The sequence below is a fragment of the Podarcis liolepis genome, assembly GCF_965112155.1.
Source record: "Podarcis liolepis genome assembly, chromosome: 2".
Taxonomy (NCBI): domain Eukaryota; kingdom Metazoa; phylum Chordata; class Lepidosauria; order Squamata; family Lacertidae; genus Podarcis; species Podarcis liolepis.
Window position 1 is genome coordinate 29,497,070 of NC_139555.1, and position 17,324 is coordinate 29,514,393.

Sequence of the window (17,324 nt, forward strand, 5' to 3'; positions counted from 1 at the left end):
TTCCATTCTTCCTTGGCTTCTGCTAATGGGCTTTCTGCAAGGAGGAAGAAGTACCTAACTCAGCTTGGGTGAGCCAATGACAATTACAGTCAACAGTGAACAAAGCTTGTGCCCAATGAACCATGATTTAACTCATTAGACAAAAACTTGCCAATATTTTGACAACCATAAAGTACTCTACTTAGTATGCTCACAACGAGGCTGTAGAATTTAGTTGTTTATGTCATATCAAACCCGCAATGGTCTGAGCAGTGAGCATTCTTCCTAAACCGCAGGATTCCAGATTTCTGTTCACAGACCCTTTGTGAAATATCAAGTGAGATGACCAATCCAAACGTAACCTTTCTACAGCATGTTCCTCACTGCTAATTATTCCAAATGTTCTACTGTGTAGAAAAATGTGGAGGAAATAAGAAAAGGGCACAAGTCACTAATAAAAAGTCTTCAGACTCATGTTTGGTCCCCTAAAGGCCACTAGGTTGAGAAGCATGGTGTTGTAGCTATGAGATGAAACTGTTAAGCTTAGACCTATTGCCAGACGAAAATCATCTCAAAAGCAGGCCGAGCCAACGTCAACAAAATGCTAATTTACAGAGTGAAGTTGAAGCAATGGCTGCAAAAACACAAATGTCAAATCATGGCAGGGTTGTGTCTTGGATAAACTCCAGGAGAAGAAAGGCATACAGGAAAAAAATGACAAAATATGGAGAGGAACTTCAGGATCAAGGACACAGAAGCAGCATACAATCTTCTAGAGACTGAACTAAACCTGATAGCATGTGTTTTGGCCTAATACACAGGGATGGACCTAAAATCCTTTTATACTGTGACCAAGAAACATAAGTTAGGATGGCCCAATGTTGCTAGGAGAAGGTTTGAATTTTAATGACTGGTGTTGGCATGGTGGGAAACAGGTTAAGCTCCCCCCCCCCCCACAGATGGCATCCCTGATTCAACCCCTTTTATTCATTTCCAGTATAAATGAATGTTTCACAGCATTTTGCTGTGTCTGATAATAAGGAAATGACATAGCCCAACTCTCCTGATAAGAGAATAATTCCCTTTGAAAGTGAGATTTCCCCACGTTTCATATTGGATGCCAATTAGATGAGAATCAAGCAGGCTGGCTTTTAGTGCTAATAAGACTCATTAGCAACTGCTTCTTGAAACATTGTGCACTTGCATGCCAGTTGAAGCATTGGGGATGACATATTAAGGCCAGAAAAAGAGGATGAATGAACACACACACACACATACATACATACATACATACATACATTTATATGAAAGACTAAAGTGACAATAGGTAGAAAGAAGAGAAAGGAAGGAAGCTGACTTTGTTTTGAACTCTCTCCAGTGAGTTCTGCAAGATGCTAAACACCAGGTGGGTAAATAGTAACCATTCTTTATTCCTGATTGAAAATGCAAGAAGGGTGGGGGTCAAACAAAGCAGGTGGGAGAGACAAATATTCAAGAGAATAACTACACTGTTCAGGTAACTAAAGCTGCTTGTTGCAGACAGCTGCAAAGTAGGAGAAAATGACTGAAGCCAAGCTGTATGTATAAGCAGGCTTAACTCTTGCTGGGGGTGGGGGTGGGGCTTGCTGCTTCCAATGAATGGTTATTTTGGGCTCTCTTTAATACTGATGCCAATTAGGTAAGTGGCCACTTATTTGTCCAGAAACTGGTTACTACTTCCACCAGATTCCAACAGTATTCTGCCTGCCTGAGGAAAACAGACCCTGCAGTGGAAGACTCTGGTGATAACATTGAGCATTAGAAGAAGAAGAAGAGTTTGGATTTGATATCCCGCCTTTCACTCCCCTTCAGGAGTCTCAAAGCGGCTAACAATCTCCTTTCCCTTCCTCCCCCACAACAAACACTCTGTGAGGTGAGTGGGGCTGAGAGACTTCAAAGAAGTGTGACTGACCAAAGGTCACCCAGCAGCTGCATGTGGAGGAGCGGAGACGCGAACCCGGTTCCCCAGATTACAAGACTACCGCTCTTAACCACTACACCACACTGGCTCTCACCACACTGGCTCTCTTAATCTGTACTCTCAATATGATACCGGGGGGGGGGGGTACTGAACGTACATCAGCATCAATGGCATCTCCCTCCTTCAAGGAATCATGACATACCAGTAAAAACAGAATGGTGGCAAGCTTGCTATGAAGGTGGTATGAACTGACAACATCTGTGAGCAATTAAAGTCCTCTCTGCATGCAGAAGAGGGCAGGTAGCAATGGGCTTTCATTATCAGCTGCATATTTCCTCCCTCAGCAGGGAAGAAAAAATATGAACCTTGTGATGCTGAAACACAAATCTGAGGGTGGTGCATACCCACTTAAGCTCAAGTATAAGATGCTAGATTCATCATTGAAGGGCACAATCTAAAATAAAGGGGTGTTGGGAACATTTTGTTTGGTCACAAGATCTCACTCTTCCCTAAAATTCTACTAGTGGGATTTTTCAGTAGTACATTATTACACAGGTTTAAAAGTCACCATCTTCCCTTTTGAAAACCTCAGTATACTTATTTAAATGGGCATTGACATTAATGCAGTAAAATACTGAGCAGTTGCTCTTTTACTAATGTGGTTATTTCTATCTCTACAATAAGCATCCCACTGGCACCATTATTACATGGAGTTTAAATTAACACTAGTTAACTTATGTACTGTCAGGAGTTGGATGGTGATGGTCAATTATACTATCATTAATGAGGTGATCACAGTTCTAAGTTACAACTCCTTAATTCTAGTGCCTGCAGGCTAGCAAAGGATATTGTTTATATTTATCTATCTATGGCCTTAAGAAAGAATTCTTAAAACAAAAACAGGAGAGCTGGACGATCCAGTGGTCTGATTTCAGCTGCCCAAACATTCTGATTATGTAGGAAAGTTATGAATGAACACTATTGGTAATTTTAAAATGTATTATCCACCAAATCTAAACCTGGTGTTAATACATGTTCATTACTTGATTTAACATACCTTTACAATGACTTAATGATTGGCACATCACATGATTACTCCCATAGGATGGTCAAGGGAAATTTCATTCAAGATCCCCCCCCCCCGAGCTCATTAATATTCCAAGTAAAAATTGGCCTAGCAAAAGTCCCCACAATACAAATTATTATTATTTTATTAATATTTATTAAGTTTGTACACAGCCCTTCATCCAAAGATCCCAGGGAGGCTCCCAACAGAAAAACACAAAATGAGAATACAAAATACACAATAAAACAAAAACCAAACAAAACCAATAACCCACCTCCCACAAACACATTTAAAAAGCCATAGAATGTTAATCAGCCAAATGCTTGGTTGAAGAGAAACTTTTTCACCTGGAGCCTAAAAATATGTAACAAAGGCCCCACGCAAGCCTCCCTCTACAAACTGTGGGTCCCTCTTCAATGGCCTGGAGATTATGTGCACTCCTAAAACCACTGCTTCAACAGTCATTCATTGGGTTTGCACTGGCTGAATAGTATACATAGAGATTGAGCCCAACAGCATAGGCTTCTTTCCTTCTGGACATCTTACTTTAATCCCCAACATCCTAGGGCAGGCAAAGGCAAACTCGGCCCTCCAGATGTTTCGGGACTACAACTCCCATCATCCATGACCACTGGTCCTGTTAGCTAGGGATGATGGGAGTTGTAGTCCCAAAACATCTGGAGGGCCGAGTTTGCATATGCCTGTCCTAGGGGAAGGGCAGTAGCTCTGTGATGGAACAGCTGAGGTCCCAGGTTCAATCCCCAGCATCTCAAGATAGGGCTGGGAATGACTTCTGCCTGAAACCTGAAGAGCCACTGCCAATCAGTGTAGACAATACTGAACAAGATGGATCACTGGTCTGACTCAGTATACAACAGCTTCCTATGTTCCCATATGGTTGAAGAATCATATTACAACACTGTGTCAATACACTACCCCCAAATGTCCCCCCCCCAATGTCAACAATAGTTGTGCCCATATTTGCTCAAGAGGGTTGGTAGGCTTTCTGCTTCTGTTGCCTGCTATGTGTGTGTCTAGATGGACATTATCCAATATGGCTAGTTGCAAAACAAAACAAAACAAAACAAAACAAAACACTAAACCAAACTAAACTAAACATGAATACTATGAATACGGCAGCACCAAACCACAGGGTTAGGCCATAAGTATTCAAACACTAGAGTGGATATAGAAACAAAAGATGTCCACACAAAGTGCCCATAGAGAATTTTTAAAAAGATACAACTCCTGCTGGCTTTGCCACTTCGCTCATTCTGCACAGTCAAAAAGTAAAATAATCTTTTTTAAAAAAGGAAAGGCATTAACTAGACACAGTCCAAAAGCAAGCTTTCCAATATAACATACACTCATGCGTGCTAGTGCATACTTGTTGCATCCTCTCACTCCTCTTTTTCTGATCTTTTAGTTCTTTGTTCATCCTGCAGACAAAACCATGAAGTGCATAAGATTTTTCTGTCCATAAGAATGTAAGAGAAAAGCCAGTTGGAAGAATGAGTAAGTAGACTACACTGAGTCTTCAATGGTCCAACAGTATACATACAATGTGCAACCAAGCCATAATCCAGGGATTATGTGCTCCAGACCATAAAGCTGCCCCATAGCATATGCACTGGAGAGAACATGAAAAACAACAGAACTCTAACTGAATCAGAACCAGGGAAACATTTGAACTCAAAGTCTGTTTTAAACATGATTTTTATTAAATCCTCTTCTCATATAGGACTCCAATCTCGATCACTTAGCTTTAGAAATTCTGCAGGATCAGAATCAAAGAATCATAGAATGGTAGAATTGGAAGAGACCCTGAGGTTGATCTAATCCAGGCCCCTGCAATGCAGGAAAATGCAGCTGTCCCATATGGGGATCGAACCTGCAACCTTGGTGTTATCAGCACCATGCTCTAACCAACTGAGCTATCCAGGTATTCCCAAAAACATTAGCTGGGCCCTGAGGTACAACCATGTGAAATTAAGTATATGCTGTACAATCTGAAAAGGATTATGTTAACCTGGTAGTTCTATCTAGCAACCCACTACTACTAAAACCTCACTGATATTTTAAAAACATTTCAACTGTTCCAAGTGCTTTCACATGTAATCTAGTTGTCCTCCATACAACAAGCCCATAAGGAAAGTCAGCATTGCTGTCTTCCATATTGCAGAAGGTGGGACTGAGGCTGAGAGACAGTGATTTGCCTAAGGTTACCTAGCAAGTTCACAGCTGAGGCACAGTTCAAATAGGGTACTTCATAGCTTAGCCACTACATTGCACATTGCACACTTTTAGCTTTCCTCCACTTTCTACCTTCTTTTTCTTCTGTCGCACAGATGTGATTCACTGCAGCTGAACAATTAATCACTACATCTATCTTTCAGTCAACACACCAAAACAACAGCTTCTCATGATTGCCTACAGCAGCTGGGATAATGCTTTCACTTACATTCAAAGGACATTCCCCTGCAGACATTGTTACCTGACATAAATCTTGCAAAATGACTAGCTCTGGAATGCCATGGCCATGCAAGAAACATACCCATAAGAGCCTAAACCTTAAGGGATAATTGCTACTGGGCTGTTAGGCAACAAACCGTGTCCTATGCCCCTCCCAGCCCCCTCCTCTACTTTTAACACACTGCATTTCATTCTTTGTCACACTTTGACAGTCAGTCATGGAAATCTAATATGTAATGGATTTTGTATATACACTGCAAACACAAATGCTTCTATGCCTTCATTTTTATGTTAAATTCTCCACTAAGGGATCGGAGAAAGAAACGGTTGGGCATTGTCACCTTTAGGGATCACAGGTTGACAGGGAATCCTTTTGTGATGGACACCCCCCCCCTACTTTTGCTGTTATACTTATGGTTAATGGGGGGGGATGGTGTGTGCATATGAGTTGATGTTTCACAAATGATAAAGGAGGAAAAAGTACAAATGTTTCCCATCCTAAGATATTATATCCAGTGGAGTGAACAAAACATGGAAAGGGATTCCTGTCTCAAAATCCCAGAATTGCTGCAGAATGCTGGATCATAGAAAGCATAATGCATAAATGAGGTCTAAACTCTAAAGGATTTACATCTCTGGCACTCTAAAGCATGTACTTCAGTCTAAGCTGGAAGGCTACATCCGGCCTTATCTTTTAAAGATGGGAATGTGTTCTGTACTCCCTGACAACAATTTCATTGGCATATTGGCCTCCACGGTGCCGTGTGCCAGATTCGATGAATATATTCTTATTCTGAATTATACATGGAGGCTTGTATCTCCAGCCAAACAAAAACATGTATCAAAAAAGAACTTTTTCTTCCCCAGAACAGCTTGAAGATTACTTTTCATTTTCTTTGCAGTCCAAAATCCTCTTAAAACATTATCCAAAATATATTTAATAACACTAAACATAACTCTGGATCAGCAGGAAAGGATGCCAGCGCGTGATCATGGCTCTTTCCTCCTGCTTGTGCTTAAAGCATTAATCAGCAAAGGCAATCAAAATACTTAAGTCAACACAAATACTGTAAATGTCAGGCTTGTAAAAAATATCTAGTTTTGACGTTGTAATACTTATATTGGTTAATCATTTCTCTCTGCAATTACCTTTATGCACAATGCAAGCTGATATACCTTTAGGTGAATTAAAAATGAGACTAGGAAGTGAGACAGACATAGACGTACCGAGTCAACACACAAAATGACCATTGAGCTTTTACTAGCAGGATCTACCAGTAAGTTCCAGTAAATCCCAACTGGCTTCAACGTAGATGGTCAGACAGACAGACTGACCGGGAGAGCTACATGAAGACAGCCCTGTATTGGGAGGTTTTTAATGTTTCATCTTTTATTATGTTTTTGTATATGCTGTAAGCTGCCCAGAGTGGCTGGGGAAACCCAACCAGATGGGTGGGGTATTATCAACACCCCCCCAATAACCCACCTCCCAATAACCCACCTCCCACATTTAATAAGCCATAGAATGTTAATCAGCCGACTGCCTGGTTGAAGAGACACTTTTTCTCCTGGAGTCTAAAGGTGCCAGGTAAGCCTTCCTGAGAAGAGTATTCCACAAATTGCAGGAGCTGGCCAGGTCCCTCGTCAATGGCCTGCAGATTGCATGCACTCCTAAGTCCAACTTGCTCATGGTTCCACATTAATTCCCTTTGGGCAAGTCTCTCATACTAATGACATTCCTAAGCATGAACAAGTTATCTCACGTGTTGGCTCTGCAACGAATCAAGACAGCCCTTTTAACATATTCTGCATCATCACTAAATTAACATTTCATGGTTACTCACACTGTCCACTGCAAGGATTTTGGCCCAGATGAAGACCAGAAGAGGTCTTAGCTCTCGAGCAGAACTCTGGAGAAGCTTTAGCACATAAGGGAAAATGCCAACAGACAGAGCCTAGAGGAAGAGAATTCGAGAACCAAAAATAAACTTAGGAAGTGTGGAGTAGGTGAACCCAGCACAAACTTTAATAGCATGGCAAACGCCTGACAATGAATCACAATGATCAGCAGGATATGGACATAATCTCAGCATATTTGTTTCAGGTCAGTTTTATTCAAGGATATCAGCTGCTTTTTTCAATCTCATCTGGATTGCCAAAACTGAGACTTAATTTAGAACCACATTTCGCTCAGTGCACAACGTGCTTACAATGCATTGCTCTCCACATCTCTCATTTGACTCTTCTTGCTTCTACTAGGAGGCAGCTTGCAAAAAAAAATAATCTAATCCAAACAACGTTATTTCTAATGGATACAGTGCTCCATTTCTTTGCTTTCTCTCATTTTAATTTAAGTTTTTACTTTTACTTGTACATAGTTATTCCAACAATGGCTTGTGCATACATAGTTCAAATCCTCAAATGTTTTTGACCCAATTTTTTTTTCTCATTTATGGTCCAGGTAGGCCATGTTTGAAGTATGGATAAAATTTACAACAGCTGGGGAAGAATCTAGTTTATTTTCATTTTACTCAGGCAGCTTGTTCAATAAATCCAACATGTCCATAAAAAACTGTATAAACATTCACATTGCCTCTCTTATTATCACTATCCGTAGCCTCAGATGAAATTGGAGAGGCCAAACAAGGATGGGATTGCCATCTTCAGCTAATGTGTACTACAAATAAAGGAATTCTCATCAGTTCTATAGCCACCCGAAGCTCTGGAAGCCTAATTTATGTTGACCTCAGGGTCATACAACTCCTGAAAACTAGTGTCCAGTTCTTCAAATTTGTGAGACATTATTTTTTTATCACCTGCAAGGATGAATTCCTCACTCATACATGTTCATTATATAGCCAGCATCTTTCATTTTCCAAAAAGATGGCCATAATAGGTACCTACCAGGCTAACAGCCCAGGGACCTAGGTCCAAAAATCGTCCCAGTAAATCAAGAGCTCGCAACCGATGCACTTGACTTAACAGCACCTGCAGAAAAAGGGAAAGAGGGAGGAAAAAATAGATTGTACTGTAAAGCACCTGAAATTTTGAAATTCTGGAGCGTATGCAAGATCAGGGAAAGGTTATATTCAAGCACCAACATCTCAGTTTCGGAAAAATATAATTACTGTACACAACGTGGACTACAACTGTGCCATGATCAGAAACAAAATAATCCACTTGCAGAGCAGATAACTAAGAAAAAATACCAAAGTATACCACAGAATACATGTAAGGTCACACATGATTTGCATTATATGATCAAGGAATTAAGCTTTCCAGAAAACTCTTACCCATTGCAGATATGGAAACATAACATAAAGTCTAGGAGAACATCAAAGGTACTGCCTTCTTTCTGTATCTGAATACCATATGTCGAGAACCCAAAAAGAAGGCTATGCTGTGTTATCATGCATTGCTAAAAGTCTTCCACAGGCTTTTGTCCAGTCAGTGTTGTAAGCAAGTACAGGACTAGAAGAAGAGAAGTGTCTTGCTTAAGGTCACAAACGAAATACTTGAAGGTCTGAGCTCCCAAGCCCCAAACAATTCTTTTGAAACCACCTCTCACATCTGCTGTTGCAACACGACCCATCTCAGAAGGTAAACTAGAAATAGCATTTAAAAATAAAATACATGCTACAACAACAAGGCCAGGCAGCTAAGGTGCTCTGTCTCCCCTTTAGTCTCTCATTCAAAGTGTAAGAGGCTGGCTCCCAGAGGTGGGAAAGCAATGGCACTGTGGTTTGCAAATGGGCAGCTACCTAATCAGCAGGCGCCTACCCCATTTGTTGGTCAACTTCCTCCCTACAGCCCTACAGCCATGATTAGGCGAAGCATATGTCTGATGGACATTCCAGAGGAATTCATAAGGGCAGGCAGGGAGTGCACTCAGCAGACTATATTTGTGCTCTTGTGCTACTGCAGTGTGCTGGAGCCTCAAAGCCTTAGGATCATGGCCATGTAAGCTACAGAACAGTTAATCTACATTGTGGGGTTTATTTAACTGTGTGCATCGGGCAGGACAAATGTTGCCAGTTGCTGCCTGCTTCTCCAGTTCTTTGCTCCTGCTAGGGCAGCACTTTGCTATTTTTGCAGGGGATGACTTTCTAGATGAAGCTAAGGAAAAGGCTGAATCTGTGGTGATGTGTGTGTGAGAGAGAGAGAAGCTGGGGAGGAGAGACCAGAGAGATTAAACTGAAAATTGCATCTCCAGTCCAATATATAATGAACAGCAAGAAGCTATTCAAAAGGAATTGGAAGCAGTAATCAGTCTTTGTTTTCCTTGGCAAATAGATGCTAAGAGGTCAGAGTGGAGAGAAAAGGAGCAGGAGGAGGCTGCACATTAGTAATTTAATACAGACTCATTAAAACCACATCCAGCTATGTTAATGAGCTGGTAGATCTACAGACCTCCAAAGTATGAAGGCTCCCAAATAAAAGATTACATATTAACATGGCATTAAAGAATAAAGTAATCATTTACCAATATATTTCAATAGTATGCTGCATGGCTTTGGCTAAAAATGACTGGATTTATAGTCAACAATCCTTACTGGTTGTCTGCGTTTTAGGACATTAGGCTGCAATGGAATTTCAACAAGTCTTTTAAGCGGAGATATAAAATTGCTTTAATTGTTTTTACATATGAAATTGGTTTATATGTTTTTTACTGCTGATGTTTAAATCACTTTGAGATGTTTACTAGGAACTTAGCACCCATATAACAGATGCTAAACCGTAACACAAAATTCTAAGAAATGGGTATACCACAATAATAGTCAAATGACTTTTTGGGGGGAGTTTACCTATTTGAAGTGCTTGTCAGATGCACAGAAATATTTTCAACATTTACCCTTCATTGTCTTAATGGATCATCAATATCAATACCTTTGAATGATAAAATCTGTAGGTGTAGACTGTAATCTTCTGAAAACTACAGCTATTGTGGGTACCCTTTTCCCGACCTTACTCACATAGCCCCTACATAGAGACAGTTGCTGTAGCATAAAAGAGCTGATCTGTCAAGGGTGCTTCCCAGTCACAGGAATGCAAATGGCAGACAGTTAACTCTTTATTGTCAAAGATAACACAGTCGCTTCTGCAGCTCTGGATAGCTATGCACACCAATCTAGCAACTAGGCAGCTATTCTCAGGTCTGTGCTCTATGGAGCAGTTGCAGCAACAGGGGACTCCTCCCCCTTCCCCAGTTCATGTACCTTCCTCCCACAGGATGCATGCACACATTGAGAGACTGCAACTTCCTCTACTCATCCCTTTTCAATCCCCTCCTGGTTCTGGGGGACAGTGGGGCAGGAGAGGGTGGGGTCTCCTGCCTCAACAAGTCAAGGAGTATCTAGGGCAGGGAGGGTGTTCATCAAGTGGTGCTGCATAGTTCCATTCCTCCCTCCCATATCCTAGTCCTCATCCTCAAGTGCTGATCTGAATCAAGAGACGTGAGAGGGAATCATGACAGGGGCCAAATCTCAACTTAACCCCAAATTTTATCCACTCATTTCAGTCACCCAGTTTAACCCCTGTTGGGTTATTTTCAATTTGCTTAACATTTCACTGTCCGAAATAAATTGATGTTATCTGCAAACTGGCTACCACACTACACATCTCACTTGCAATTAAGTGACCTGTACTGTTTACTTTCCTCCACTGTGAAAATAGTCTATCTGTTGTAGCTCTTTGCCTCCTATTTTTTAACGAGTCTATAAGAGAAGCTGGTCTCTTATCCCATAACCTTTAGAAGCTTTTGGTGAGAGACTTTGTCAAGCTTTTGGAAAATTCAAGAACACAAATATATTCTTGATTGTCCCTCTCTATATGTGTTGAAAAACAAGATTTCCCTTTGCAAACCAGTACTTAGCTCTCAGCAGGACTTATCCTATAGGTTAAATCTCTGCCTTTTATAAAAAAAAATCCCAATTTACCTGAGACAGAGGTTAGTTGGATATACCCAAGACATTTTAAAAAGGAGTGTTACATTCAGCATCTTCCCTTCCAATGGTAAGAACACTGGCTTTTAAGCAATTTTACATTTGATTTCTTAAAGAACTCTCATGTGAACAACATCTGGCTCCAGACTTCTAGATAGTGTTCTGAACTGACTAGAAGGAGTGGATAAGGCATTAGGAAAGACTTGCAAAGGGGAGATTATTGTAGTCCAGCAGGAGATAAACAGAACATGAACAATAGCTTCAGCAATAGATACAAAAAGGAAATTATAATCCTGGAGATAATGAAAAGGAGGAATGAAGTTAGACAAACACAACTTGGCCATGCAAAGGGCACTGGAAATTTTTGTATTAACACTTTTTGTTCAGCAGAACGTGTAAAAACCAGTTTGGAGAGGATCAAGAATATAGCAGGCAGGAGAATAATAAGCAAAGACAGCAAATATAACTAGGTAGTTTGGAGATGAGGGAGATAATTCAGCAGGAGGAAAGCTCTACACTCAAGATATTTTACATGTATTGGAAAAGTTGTTCAGTAATTTTGATAAGATCTTATTTGACAATTTCTAACATACAGAAAATCTAAGGTGTGCCTTTGAAAAGAGCATACATACTGAGTATATGTGGCACACTAGTAAGATCTAAAAAAAATTTTAAGTTTTTTTTTAAACTTGCAAGGCGTCGTATAAGAAAGCCACCTTAGTCTCTTGTGTTTTTAGCCTTCTAGGAGCACATGAGTAAAAAATGGGTCAAACAGCAAGAGTAACAAGGCTGAAAGTACCGTAAATAGTTGAATTGGGTGGGGTACATTGGGCGTGGGGCAATGATTTTCACCATTAAGATACATTCAGCCCTTGTCAAGACATGGTTGGCTACCATAAAGCAGACAATACAATTAATAATAAAAGCAATACTCCCTCACAAGCTGCATATACTCATTGCTGGAAATGGGCACAAAAATTTGTCTTTAAAATATTATGTTTTAATATTCTGATTCTTAATATTGCAGATATATGGAAAACAAAACTATTCTTTGTTTGATACTAAACAACAGTGAACTTTTCAATTGAGACTTAGCAAACTCTGATCCCTGTCTGATAAGAAAAGAAAAACACTGCTTGCAAAACCAGAGAGGCAAATATACAGAAAAGGCAAGGGATCCGAGATTTCTTTTTTTAAAAAATAAATTCCATGTATATGCAAATATCAGACTTCCTACCCAAAGCAGGAATGAATACATTCAAGGTGGTTTTAAATTAAAATTGCAGGATAGCACAGGTCAAACAGCAGCCGATGCCATTATTAAAAGGCAGCAGTAGATAAAACAAAACCTTCCTCTGCATCTGCAATTAGGCATTGCATCCACAATGCAACTACTACTGAGCTGCACTGGATACAGTTCGGAAAGCAAATGCCTCATCAAGATTTAACCATCAACGGTTGAAGCATATACAGTACCAAAGTGGGCAACTTCCTTACACTATGAAATTGCTGTCTCTCCCTCCCGCCCTTCTCTACATGGGTAATCCCTTTCCCAACAGATCAGAAATTCTATAGGAACTGCATTGTTAAAAAGTCAATAAAAGGCCATTTACAAAAGAATTGTCCTCCTGTGAATATTACAACCATTTCAAGGAAAATATAATGCAAAAGAGTAAGAAGCGAGAGAAATGTGGGAGTGAAGTCTCTCTCTTCTAGATCAGTTACTTAAGTTCAGATGCACTATGCAAGTGGGCACATTCATGAGGCTAAAACATCTACATGCTTTGCCAAATTTAATTAAATTGCATCGTGATTCAAATCTAATGAAACAATGTAAACTTGGTAGCCCTAATGAATCCTCCCCTCTGTGCTGACTTTTCCACCGGCTTAGTCACTTCTCCCTAAGAAGCAATAGGAAGCAAGTGGGTATCTTAATATTGTTGCAAAATTAATGATCGTAGCATCCCTCTAATGTCAAGTCTCTCAACAGATTTGATGCTGGATAAGAAATCTCCCTGTCTCCACGGCTTTGTCAGAGATAAACTGCCCATCTATCACCCCTTTCCAAGAATGATCTCCCAGGCTTCAGAGGCTCTACAAAATGAAGAGTCAGATTCACAAAGATTGATGATACTGCCAGCCATGATGCAAGATTGTGGATCTAAGTGGGAATGAGAGTCCTTTCCTATTATAAGAGAGGAAAATGGACGCCCTTGGATAGTCCCATTCCTCTAAGCAGGAAGAGTCTATGACTGGCTAACTTCAAGTAAATGAAAACAAAATATGACCAAGTGTCCTCAAATAACTGCAGGAAATAACGATTCACTCTTTGGTTGCAGTCAGCATTGCCCGTGCAGATTATTAGAAAACTGAACAGTTCTCAAGCGTCAATGTATAGTTCTCAAAGGTATGGGATAGTACAATGGTGATATATATTTGTTGTTTTTTATTCTGTGCCTCCCAGGAAACTTGTGCATTGCAGTTAGGGCTCAAGGCAGAACTGAGTAACTACTAGATTCTATATTCCACCAAAATGCTGGAACATCTATTTTTTGCTTTATTGTCTCAATAGGCCTGGATGATCTTACATTTTGTTTTTTACCTTGAGAAACTAAGTCACTTATACCTGCAAAATTCCAGCTCAAGACTGTTATTAAATTACAGGCTTCATGAGCAACACCACCCCCTTCCCTCACACTGTCTTCTAATAATAATGGAAGGGTGCTTTTTTTTCAGCACAGGAAAGTGAGCAAATGTGAATTAATCTCTGGCTATGCCATTTTGCAGATATTAAATGCAAAGGGTAACACTTGCTGGGGCATTTTTAATGTCAGAATTCAACGACTTCTAAATTTTGGTTAAGCAGTTATTTCTTTTACATGATAATTACCTATAACATTTACTTATTTTGTACAACTCTCCTTCTTGACTACAAACAGCAATGAAATGAAAGAGAGAGAGAGAGAGAGAGAGAGAGAGAGAGAGAGAGAGAGAAAGAGGAAGACAAACCAACACCAGCACCACAATATAGGGCAAGCTGAGCAGGAAACAGCTATTTTTTCACACACTTGCCAATTGACATTTGGTCCCCAACTCTGGACTAGACAGTCATTTATGCATTTGATATGGAATCTAGGGATTTGTCAGTCAGTCCCCTCACTCTTCTTCTAAAATTCTATAGCTTACAAGTGTCATCCATTTAATGCAAGACAATGCACATTTCTCACAACAGACAGACCATCATCATCATCATCATCATCATCATCATTATTATTATTATTATTATTCCTCCTTTTCCCCTGACAGGACTCAAGGCAATTTAAAGATAAAAATAAGAACAATTAAAAACATTTAAACATATATATATATATATATATATATATATATATATATATATATATATGTTTTAATTCTATCTGCTAAAACCATGCAAATAATTACAATAAAAACAGCATGGCACCAGCCCTTTCATTAAAAGAAGTCAGTTCCCAAAAGCCTGTTGGAAAGATAAGTCCCTATTGTCACTAGCAGTGCTTCTTTTCTTAAAAAATGTTTAGGGGTACTCTCATTTTGACTCAAGAAAATCACCATTTTATAGTTCAAAGCGAGGAAAATAAATACAGTAAATGGACAAAAGTACAAAGAACATGCATTACCCACATACATTCCACACTGCTTCACACACTGACGATTCTAGAGAATAAGCTAAAAAAAAAAATTAGTTTCTTCCCCCGTTAGATTCACAAAACGTTTAGGGGTATGTGTCCCCCCAGAAAAAAAGCACTGGTCACTAGTAGCCAGTAAATTGTGGGTGGGGAAGAGAGGGTGACATGACTAGCTGTTTTGTGCAAGTGCCTTGCTGATGCACCAAAAGAAAACAGGTGAAGGAGTTAAATTCCGTAGCACTGACTAATGGCCTGCAACCTCAATTTATGCTCACCTGGGGAGCACTTAGGGGGTGGGGTAGTGGGACTATGCTTGTGTGCAATGTGTCTTTTTCAGCAAAGGCCCAGCAAACAATCAGCTCCAATTAGTCTCCAACGCAGTCCACATAATTTATTTACCCAAACACCATCTGGCAGAGAGCAAAGCAGTCAGGGAAAGGCATGCACGCAAATACACACATACTGAGCAAATTTGCAGCTGGCTGGTTGTCCACATGCTGCTGCTGCAGCAGCCTCAGTGAAGCTAGCACTAGTCTTATTGCTTGCCAACTCACCTGCAGCACAATGGGAAGCTGTTCTGGTGGATTGCGGTTTTCTACTCCCATCGTTAGCCATACCTGAAACGCTGTTAGCTGCTCAGCAAAGAACGGGCTGTGCTGTTGGGGAAACAATGGGCAGTGGGTCATTATAAACTATCATGAAAACTGTATGCCAACAAAACTATGCAGAAACTCCAGGTTTGCTTGTTTATGAAGTACAAAGCAGTGGGGAAAACTTTTTTTAAAAAACCTCAGCATAACATTAGCAAAAGTTTGTTCCATGCTGATTTTACAGCCTGCTGTGAACCAACTACTCGAAATCATTCGTCTACTAAAAAAAATGGGAGGAACATAGGAGAAAGCTCATATATATAAGTTTTGAATGGTTAATCCGCTGTGCACATTTTCCACTTGTAACTTTGACAGGGCACAAATTCATTTCTTTTTCATGGCTATGCTTTCATATATTCTGTGCAATGGAGCCGCATTTACTGAGTCCAAGGTGAAAATGATTCAGCAACAATGAAAAATGTTTTTCTGTCTCGGCAAAGACATTCACAATTCATACATGCAGTTTTAAATTCTGTAAGATGGTGTAAAAAAAAAAAAAACCACACACAAGCAAAACTCATCTCTCCATTTTTTTAAAAAAAGAAAAAAGATATTCACAAAATGCCTATATTCCATTTCAGTGATATAAATGTCTAAGAAATCTACTGGTTATCTTCCAGTTTTGCTACCCTTAACAATATATGGATATAAGTACAAAACTAGGTTGTAAGATATGTCTTACTAGAACTATATAGAACTTAAAGAGATCTTAAGACCTTTCTGGGGCCTCATTCGCCTAGCTCCTACCTCTTTTTGCACATGCAAACCTTGATTTAATCTATTTATGTGGAGGCCTATGGTTAATACTAACATTCAATTGAAATTTTATTTATTCTTATTTGATAAGATGTGTACTGTTTATACTATTACAATCTGGATGGAGCAAACAAAGCTATGCAGGCCACTCTTGGGTCCAATTTGGATATCCCCCAAAACAGGGGTGAGGAATCTTTTTGGCCTGATGGGCCAGACCAAATACTTATCTCCCCACACTCATGTGGGCCAACTTTGATAGCTGGATGGGACAATCCATATGTCAACTGACATCATAATGACACCAGGAGATTGGCACTTGCCAATACCCCTTGTGCAACCTTCCCAAACACACTTTGAAAGTACGGTAATTTTTATTTGCGTTTTTACATAGAGTTTTTTTTTAAAAAAGTAAAGAATAAAATGGGGGAAATGAAACAAAGCCACGACAAACCAAGGACACAACACAAAACACCTGAAGACTTCCTTTCCTCTCCTTCTCTTGTATCTTTTCTTTTCCCACTCTTCCGCATACTCTAAGTTACCAAGTTCTATTCTTCTTATTTATTATCTCCTACTTTCTCTTGTACTGCCGAATTTATTCAAGTCCTACTAATCTGTTCACTTGTTTATACTGATTTTAAAAATACTTTACAAACATTTTCCAATTCTTTTTTGTATTCTCGATCGTCTTGTTCTCTTATCTTACTAGTCAGACCTGCTAACTCTGAATATTCCAATAACTCAAAGTGCCATTCCTCCTTGGTTGGCGCTACAAGCAAAATTCTGACTGGCTTATTTTTTTTGGTGGTGGTGGGGGACTTTTATTGTTACTTT

General features: G+C 39.7%; 1 protein-coding gene across 2 annotated transcripts in view; it reads right to left on the reverse strand.

Annotated features, from left to right (window-relative positions):
- Nucleotides 1-17,324, reverse strand: part of RPTOR (regulatory associated protein of MTOR complex 1) — a 313,358-nt gene that overhangs the window by 92,113 nt on the left and 203,921 nt on the right. For both annotated transcript variants that reach the window (XM_083489852.1, XM_083489851.1), the window contains exons 11-13: nt 15,639-15,740; nt 8,382-8,465; nt 7,322-7,432 (exon numbers count right to left, since the gene is read on the reverse strand). In XM_083489852.1, the coding sequence (XP_083345978.1) occupies nt 7,322-7,432; nt 8,382-8,465; nt 15,639-15,740 (297 nt within the window). The remainder of the gene's footprint in view (nt 1-7,321; nt 7,433-8,381; nt 8,466-15,638; nt 15,741-17,324) is intronic.